Raw genomic sequence first — 10,246 nt, 5'->3', positions numbered from 1 at the left:
AGGGGGAATGTGGTTGGTATGTAAAATAATGATGAATAAAAAGAAGCTATCAGTTTGAAAGTGGGGAGTATGAAAGGTGGTGGAGTGAGGAGTCTTGGGAGAGGCGAATGGAAGAAAGGAGGAAATTATGTATTTATATTTGAATTAAAATGCTTTCAAAAGAATTAATGATCGAAACAACAAGCAAATACTGGTAGGGCTAAAAACATTGTTGCCTGTTCAAATGATTAATCAATGCCATGTACATTTGATCATTTAGCATGTGTTAAAAATGCTGACACAAAATGGGTTACTTTAAAATGTCATTGAAGGCAGAAAAACTAAAGTCCTGAATAGAGAGAACTCTGGGGTGTCTTGTCATTTGAGTCCAGAATAAAGACATGGACTCAGTAAAGGAGAGAGAGGGTGGCAATGAAAAGATGGAAGGGTTCCCTTTCTTTTAGTTTTAAAAATAAATTGTATTGCATACATTTAACTTATACAAACAATATTTGGGATACATATACATATTTGGGATACATATAAATTCATTCTCCTCAAGTATTGCATGGCAAGAACAAAAATTCCAGTATATTATAATTTATTAATTATAGGAGAGGAATATTTAAATATGAACAATGTGCTGATGATTTCTGAAGTCATAACTTTCCTTATGTCCACTTGATCTAAATGTACCAAAGTTTACAAACACAACACACACAAAGAATCAAATGCACTTCCTTCTTTTTGAATCATTGAAGACTGCATGTAGCTCCCACCAAAAAAAAGTCATACTTTTTAGTTTTTTCTACTGTATTCTTTACAGGCTTCCTCATTTCATTAAATGAAATATTGCCATTCATTGACCTCATACTCAGTACACATAAATTTCCATTGTTTAATCTTTCAAAAACATCTGAACATTAGTACTTGATGTCAATGTGATAATGGGAGGCAAATTAATCACTCCTCTTAATTAGAAAATTTGCTTTCCGTTGGAAGATAGGTATATTTAAATGAAACCCTGGAAACCTATCTCTCCTCAAATATTTCAGTGACTTTGCATCTTACTCTGAAAGAACTCAGTTTTCAATATGATATATATCACCAGTATCTTGATTCTGAGTAAATTATGACCTGATATGTTATCATCACACTGGTTTGTCATCTGTCATGTTTTTGACATTCAAACAACACAGACTTCTTGCTGTACTTCAAAGAACAAAATAGAGCCAAAAGAATGATGAGATGCATGTGCATAGGTGCCTCTGCCTGCTTCGAGTTCTGACTAACCATTTTACTAGATTATTTCCTTGGAGAATTTTATGCTTTCTATCTCTGTCGGCCCCAATATCTATAAATTGATAAGTAATTTCCTCCTTCTGAAGGGTTTGTAAAGAAAGAAACAAACCATAGTATAAAATCATCAAATGTATTAGTTATCAATATCATTCAGGATCATGATCATCATCACCATCACTATAGTTATTATCACCGCAATATAACCACCATTATCCCCTCCATTGAAATGGCCATTAGGTAACATAACCTCTACTGCTAGATAACAACAACCACTATCACAATTAGTCTTCATCATTGGTATTTATCATCAAGTCATCATCATTCTCCTTCTCCTTGTTTTCTTTCTGTCCTTATATCTTTTCTTCTTCTTTCCCTTCAGTTTGTGTCAAATGCACAGTGTGGGACAGGGATAAAATAATGGATACAGTTATTTTTTTCCAAAAGCAATAAAACAAAAGAAAATGTGCCTCCTTGAAGTTAATTAAGACAGTCTTTTGTTTCTAACATATGAAAGTAATAAGTGAATATGGGAGATGGATTTGATTGAAATACATAATATATATCTATGTAATCATAAATAATATTTTTAAGAATAATTACAATAAAGCGTATCAAATTATGTGTGATCTCATGAGCAATTCACATTTAAAATATGTGCATTTGTTTATTGCCCAAACATACACATACAATGAAACATACACAAACACATGTTTATATTAATACTCCCAAACATACATATACAAAGAAACACACAAAAACATTCATTGGAATGAATTTTGACTATGTGTGAATTAATTTAAAATAGAACATGAGTTTTTAAATTTTGTAAATATTGTTATCCCTAAAATTATAAAATTCACAAGTAAATGAACACAGCTAGAAAAAAAATCTTCCAGGGTGAAATAACATGGGTTTCAATGGACAAATATTATATGTTTTCTCTTACTGGTGGATCTTAGATATTAATCATTCTATCAGCATGCTTCAGTTGTTATAGCCAAAGAGATTAGATACAGAGTAAATGAGTAGGTGAGCTATTTCCCTACAAAGGGAAATAGAATATACAATTATGGAGAGGTGGTGGGGAAATGGGAGTGCTGACAACTTTAGTTAGACATCAACTTGATTTCTCCATGCTCTATGTGTTATGTAAAAGTTGTCCTCAGCAATTAAGTTACCTCCTAACTTTATGTTCAGTGTACTAAAATATACTCTGTATACTAAAAGGGATGAAAGGTAACTACGAACCCACTTACAAACCTTATGATCTACAGTGGTGACCTGCCTGCATGATATGCTTGAGCAATAGTGGCATAAATATAAGACTAACCAAGTTGAATTTAAGGCCTATTCCATAAGATTAAACTCATTCCTGGCATTGTTCAGGTAGCTAAAAACCTGAGAATGATTATTTCATAGGCCTAGAAAAAAACAAATACTATTCTGGTAAGTTAGCAAAGCCAATAAGTCCTACTGATGTCCTGCTGTACTTGTTTATCAGTCTTGATCAGCCATCACCAGAGAAACTTCCTCTTGTAGTATGTTGCAACTGATATAGAGACCCACAGCTATGCAATATTCAAGGATTGAAAGACTTAGGAACACTCAGTTCGATCTAAAATGGATGACTTCAAGAATCCTCTCCTTTTAGGTCCCAGGAATTCTGTGAAAGAGGATAAGAAAAAGCTGTAAAAGAAAAAAGAGATAAATTCTCCAAGAAAAATATAGTCTTTCTAAAGCAACCAAACTAATATACATATGAAACTACAGAGATTGTGGTAGCATGTACAGAGCCCACATAATCAAGCAGAAGGGGTCCTAATGCTGAGAATAAAATTGACTCCTATCCCTAACCAAGAAACAATCTCCAATTGATATTGACTTGCAAAGTATTTAGTTATCTCTAAAGGAGGCTCATGGGTTATATTTACTACATTTAATAATAGAAGTCAACAGAAGTTTCTATTCTGCCCAGTCACACAGCCATTTAGTACCAAATAAATATATAGAGGCTTATATTAATTATAAACTGTTTGGCAAATTGCTCAGGCTTATTACTAACTAGCTTTTACAACTCAAATTTACTCATAAATCTTGTCTACGTTTAGCCTCATGGCTCAGTACCTTCTTTCAGTAAGGAATTCTTTTTTAATTTTTTTATTGATTTTTATTGAGCTTTACGTTTTTCTCAGTAAGGAATTCTTATCTTGCTTCCTTTGCATCTGGCTGATGACTGGATCTCTGCCTTTCCTCTTTCCAGAATTGTTTTAATCTGGTTTCCCAACCTATACGTCCCCCTGGCTACTGGCCAATCAATGTTTTATTAAACCAATATGAGTTACAAATCTTTACAGTGTGGAAGAATATTTTTCCACAGCAAGTAGGACCTATGTCTAGCATTACATGGCCAACAAAAAATAAACTCACATTAGACTTCTTGTTTTATATTAATTTTTCACCCTTGCTAGTCATTAATTTTGCAGTTTCTGATTGATTGTGTATTTTAATGGACTTTGGGATACATGTGTGTTTGTGTGTGTGTGTATGTGTGTCTTGTGGGTTTACTATTTTATTGATATGTGTGGGAATTGCCTATATGTAAAACAGAACATGATTTTTATCCATTAATTTAAATACCATTTAACTTAAAAGTATAACCCATTTATGATTTGAGCAATATTATTATCAGAAGATTAATGTTTCATTTATAAAAGTAAGTAACAGATAATGTAGATAGACAACCACTTAAAGATAGAACATTAAAATGATACTATTACTTGGGAGTTGTGCCTCTTCTCTGTATTCTCAGTCCTTAAAAGTCTGAGATAGACAGATGCAAGTTTGGGACCAGTCAATGTCCACATGAAAAAAAATGAATAAAAAAATAACACTAACAATATACTATTAGCTAATTTAAAGTTACAGCCATCTGTTGTGATCTTTAAGATGCATATTCCTTTCGAAGTCACGTGGAACATTCACCTGATTAGTTTTTGTGTCATGAAGCACAACTCCATGCTCCAAACTGCAAATGATGTAAAGGATGGAGCACCTTGTAATTACCATCTTCCCTACTTAAATTATATACACAGCTCCACACAGAAAAGGAAGGAAAGGAAATCACTTTAGAAACCATCAGTACAACATTGACTCTTACAACTATTACAACAGTTTTCCAGCCTCCTAGATCTGGCACTAAAGTACATCTCTTTATTAAGAAGAAATTATATTGTCTAAGACTTATTAACTAAGCTTAGTTATCTGAAAATATTGGGTAAGCTCTTTTGATCATTCTACTGATAGAGTCTTTTATTATAATAATAGAAAGGACTTTTGAGAACTTACATAAAACATCTTTGTTTCAGACATTTGTTACAATATATGTGCATTATCTATATTTCTTGAACAATGAAAGCACTTAATGATAACATTACTAGTACCCAGAACATTCAGATGAATACAAATTTAATTCCATTCCTAATGAAAAAAATTATTTAATAAACATTTTAAGAAAATTCAATTAGTAATGTTTGTTATTTTTACATATAATACTATAGTAAATAACTTGAGGCTTTCTGTTGGTTGATAACCCTCAAACTCCCTCTCACCACAGTTTACATCTCTCAAGAATGACCTCATTATAAAATCACACAGATACAACCTTCTCTTGCCAACAGTTGGCTTCCAAAGTACAGGACTAAGCAAGAGATGCAAAAGACATGTGGTACTGCCCTCCCTGATTTCTCTTTGTGTTATTTTGCTGGTTAAAAGTTTCTTTAACTGAATCAAAACTACCATTCCTGGAATAGATTCTATTCTGAATCTTGTTTTCATTGGTATTTAAAAAAAAAACAGCGTACCTTTTCTTACTTTTTAGGTGTCTTTATGATAATGGCCTCTTGCAGTCAAAAGGATTAAATGATTTTTACATTCCATGACTCCCAAGTACTGCAGACAAGCTCATTATTTTTATCATTTTATCTAGAACTAATGGAATAAGCAACTACTATATACTATCTATCTAGCTATATAATGTCATATACTTTACTAGTACCAATATTTTGTGCTTATCTACATATAATCATATAAACTAATCACCCAGTCTAAAACTAGCACATAGTAAAAAATGTCACCATATAAATGGAACATTTTTGTAATTTAGGTTCCTTGCTTTTTAGGGACATCATTCCTAAATCAGTTAAGACAATACTTTTGTAGAGACACAGGGATTTGATTTAGCTAAGACTAAATTTTGTTATATTGGGTTTTTCCTATCATATGAGTTTTTGGGAAAGATAATTCCTGGTAATATTTTCCCTATGGCCCCTTTCATCTCACTGTTCCTCAGAGTGTAGATGAGGGGATTGAGGAATGGGGTTCCCAGTATGTACACGAGAGAGATGAATTGATCTTGCTTGGGATGGTAGTTGGAGTTGGGGCGCAGGTACATGAAGGCACAGCAGCCATACTGCAGCAGCACCACAGTGAGGTGAGAGGAGCAGGTGTTGAAGGCTCTGCGCCGACCAGCTGCTGAGTGGAGTTTGAGTACAGCATTCACTATCAAGGCATAGGTGGTAGCAATGAAAAAGAAAGGTACAGCAATGGCTAGTGTGGCTGCCACTAGCACAGAGAGCTCATGAAAATGACTTGTGGCACACACAAGACGCATGACTGGTGGTGCATCACAAAAGAAATGCTCTATTTCCCTGTTCTGACAGAAGGGAAGACAGAAGATGAAGACCACAAGCTGTAAGGACAGGAACAAGCCAATGACCACAGAAGCCACAACCAAGCGGATGCAAATAGTTACAGTCATGATGAGAGGGTATTGCAAGGGGAGACAGATGGCGACATATCTGTCGTAAGCCATGATAGCCAAGAGGAAGCAGTCAGCACTGCCAAGTCCAATGAGAAAAACCATCTGAGTAGCACAGCTCAACAAAGTGATAGTGTTCTGTGACTGTAGGGTGTTGGCCAGCATGTGTGGTACCACCACTGCAGTGTAGCATAGTTCTATCCCTGAGAGGCTACCCAGAAAATAGTACATGGGTGTATGTAGGCGGGATTCTGTCTGGATGGAGACCACAATGAGGATATTCCCAGAGATGATTAGTGCATAAGCCAGGCTGATTCCAGTGAAGCAGAGGGTACGTAATTCTGGGACTTTAGGATAAGCCAGGAACACAAACTCCATCAGTACTGAGTGGTTCTCCCAGGTCATTGAATCCACAGGTGTTCTCTTCAGTGTGGAAAAATACCTGTCAGATTTCTAATTTACCTTATAGACAATTATTTTTACTTTATTAATAAAATCTATATTTAAATGCACAACAGGTAAATACTTCATCTTTTAATTTTTATTTTTATGAAATAGATTCTCCCGAAAATCCACATGTTAATTTTTATCTTCAGTTTGGTAGTGAGATATTATTAAGCAAGAGCATCAGAGCAAATTATTGGATACACAAAGGTATTTTCAGAAGGCATGGAGCAGCAATTAAATTCTTTCAGTAAATTCATTAGTAAGCATCATAGAACTAATTAGTCAAATCAATTCAAGTGTGTTAGGAAAGAATTGCTCCAATTTATTCTTTCATACACGTATTCACTATAGATTTAATTTATTTGTGTATGTATTTCATTGTCCTTAATTCAGTGACATGTCAATATCATATTCACAGATTATTGTAAAATAGAAATTTAAGGAAAGAAAGAAGCAATAAAGGAATTATAAGAGAAGTGATCATGGACAAATTATTGTTCAAGTTAGACTTGGCAGTGGTACAAATAAGATGCAGATAATGGTGTACATTTTTTTGGTTTATCTAGGCTTATCCAATTAGGACAGCAATGACACCAGTACAACCTTATTTTATCTTAGGTTCCATTCTAACAGTAAAAACATGAACAAAACTATTGAATACCCTTGAAAACTATTCTTTGACTTTACACAGGGTTTTAGAAAGCATAACTAGTATCCTTTCCCACATTTACCTTTGCTTTCCACGAGAAAACGTGAGATTGAAACTGGGGTATTGTCCTTTCCTAAAAAGTCAAAGCAAAGCAAAGAATATAAAGTGACCTCAAAATTTCAGCGAATATTGACAGTTCTAAAGAATACTGTTTCTGCTTTTTTTCTTAAATCTATAATTAGGAAGGCTGAAGAAAGGTGTCCTGTAATGTTAATTCAAATTACCCAACTTTAATATTAGCCATTAGTCAGTAAGTTCTGTTAAAGAAATCTCTTTCCAAATGCCCTTTCTCAGCAGAAATATCATTTGCAGAAAGCAATGCTACTGTCTCATATATCTTAGTCATGGATGGCTCTCTATGCTATTCTTAAAGGTAAGGAATGGTCATTGTTTCATTCCTTTTTCTTCTTTCTCTGAGTTTCAAAATGCTTGAAATAATTTCTCATGACACTTAGCACTCTGTTTCAAGACAGAGTAAGGAGGAAGGGTTAAGTGTGAATACAAAATTCATGCTGATTGTGCATAATATGACATGTATAATTCTATTAACTGCCACTACAATGCCAGGAAATTTGGAACCTCTCTGAATTTCAATTTTCTTTACTTGAAATATGTGGATGATAATTATACATAAGTCAAAAGTATTATTAGGAATCTAAGAGGGATATTAATGTAAAATACCTATCAGAATCTATAAAACATGATCTCTTAACCATCTGTAGTTTCAAGGATAAACACCTGCATTATTATTAATACCTTTCTATGACGACATGAAAAATGATAAATACATTCATACATAATAATTACACATTTTTTAAAGCTTACCAACAATAAATTTATTTTAATAATTTTTATGTGAAATGTCTTCAGATTTTTTTCTGCTTCTTTATCTTTTTTTATTAATATCTGCCTCCTCCCTGCCTCCTTTTCCTCCCCCTCCCCCCACACCCCATTCCCCACTCCCACCCGCATTTTATAGATAAAAATTCTTTGGAAAATTAGAATTTTATTTTTATTTTGAGATTATTTCAAGTGAAATATCTTTCAATATGCTTATTAAAATAACTTATATCCTATACTTGAACTGCACTATGGAAACATTTTATTACTTAAGTATTTAGTATTTTGGTGTTTACAATAACCAAACATCTAAAGGTAGCCTAACACCTGTCTGATGATGGAAGGCCTTGAAATTCATCCTAGAATGATGAGTTCTGAGAAGATTATTGAAATGCAGCAAAATTGTATCTTCTTAATAGAACAATTAACTAAATATTCACATGGGAACTATGTAAGGTCATGAATTCTTAGTGTTGAAAGGGACATCATAAACTACCTTGTGTAGTTTTCACCAGATACATGAAAAATTTAAGCACATAAGAATATCTTCAATAGACAATAAATCCACTAAATTTCTAATTCTTGATGAAGTATTGGAAGGAAGGATTCTCTGAAATTAAATTCTGTGCTTAGCTGAAACTGGCCTCTATGTGAATTCTATCTATTCTAGCTCTTTTAAACAATGGTATATTTTCTTTACAGAAATACTTCAGACACTGTTACTATTCCTTTAGTTTCAAATATTCTTTCCCATTTATTTTTAATACAATTAACATCATGGGTTTGATGTGTGTCACAAGTTAAATGTTCCTCTCTGTCTTATATCTACAGAAAGCACAACATCATTAACCAGAAATTACATGAGAAAGGTTTTCTGTGCACATTCATGAGAACCCATTAATCTGCATTAGAACAGCATACTGCTAGTGTCTAGTTAGTGTTACATAAAAAATAGATCATACATTTAATATTCAGAAGTCCTAAGTTAGACCCTTAACAGCATAATCCCTTGAGAAGTCTATCTCACAAAATTTTCTTTTTCCTTTTGCTTAAAGATATAAATACTAATACTAACCTAATAGTTTGGGGCTTATTCAAACATGGGATTACAAACACTTGACTTGATGTATAAAACCCATAAAGGTGGGTAATGCCCATTTTCTTCTCTCATTTTTTGTATCTCCTTTAGGTATTCCTAATGGAATACCACTATCCACTTAGCAGAAGAGGATTAGATAGACCCAAAGAGGACAAGATTTCTAATAAATTGAAAATTACCAATTTTAAACATTTACTACATTAACATTTATTAAAGATTGGTTATTAATGTTAAGTGAAAGTAACTAGACTGTGAAGAGAATTCAGAGGAACACTGAGTCCTGGGCTAAAGTATTTCTGACATCCTAGAATGTATTTACGAGAACTTCAGTTTTCTAACAGAATCAATAGTTTGCATATCAAGGGAGGAAAAAGACTTCTTTTACCTTCAATGTGAAGAGAGAGAGGGCTTAATAAGTTCTCGGTTTTACCTGCAAGAGACAGGACATAAAATATGGTGACTGACTATTCTTTTGAACCAGCAGGAGAAGACATCTTGGGGAAACTGTTCCTGGGGGACTGAGCCTTAATATACCATCATACAAAACCGCAGAAGGAGCAAATTGCTTTGCCAATTCATTTTGTCTCATATGTTCCATCTCCCTGAAGAAAGCAGTTCAGTGATTGCCAATCTATTTTCCTGCTATCAAAATTTCTGAGGAACTTACTGATTGACCTATTTAAATAGGCACAGAATAAAGTATGAGAATTCATAGTGAACTGTCAAATCAGTATCACCAAGCACTCCAAAGAGCACCATTTTCATAATTGTGTGAAGCCTTCTTCCAAGACTGACACATTACTAGGAAAAAATATTCCAGGAATTAAAATGGAAAACTTAGAAAACTAAAGGAAAGAAGAGCAGGCCATGCTGACATGAGAGATTAGTATGAAACTTAAACAAATGAACGGTATTTTTGAATCAAGTTTGTACCACTGGAACAAATCATAACACTGGAAAGTGCATCTTAATGTGTGTGAGAAGAAAGTCTCCAGTGAAAGTAGTACCTTATATATCTTTGAAAAACACTTATTAAATCTCTGATGGTAGAACA

At 33.6% G+C, this 10,246-nt stretch overlaps 1 protein-coding gene across 1 annotated transcript; it reads right to left on the bottom strand.

Moving 5' to 3' along the window:
* Positions 1–5,555: 5,555 nt before the first annotated feature.
* On the bottom strand, positions 5,556–6,502 carry LOC101979859 (olfactory receptor 10W1-like). The gene is given in 2 exon segments (XM_005352232.2): positions 5,556–5,590; positions 5,593–6,502. Coding segments are annotated over 2 exon segments (945 nt in total).
* Between the last annotated feature and the right edge of the window lie 3,744 nt (positions 6,503–10,246).

The sequence above is a fragment of the Microtus ochrogaster genome, chromosome 8 (assembly GCF_000317375.1).
Source record: "Microtus ochrogaster isolate Prairie Vole_2 chromosome 8, MicOch1.0, whole genome shotgun sequence".
NCBI lineage: Eukaryota > Metazoa > Chordata > Mammalia > Rodentia > Cricetidae > Microtus > Microtus ochrogaster.
The sequence above is the reverse complement of the archived record's forward strand: the minus strand, read 5'-3'. Positions and strand labels throughout refer to the sequence as shown.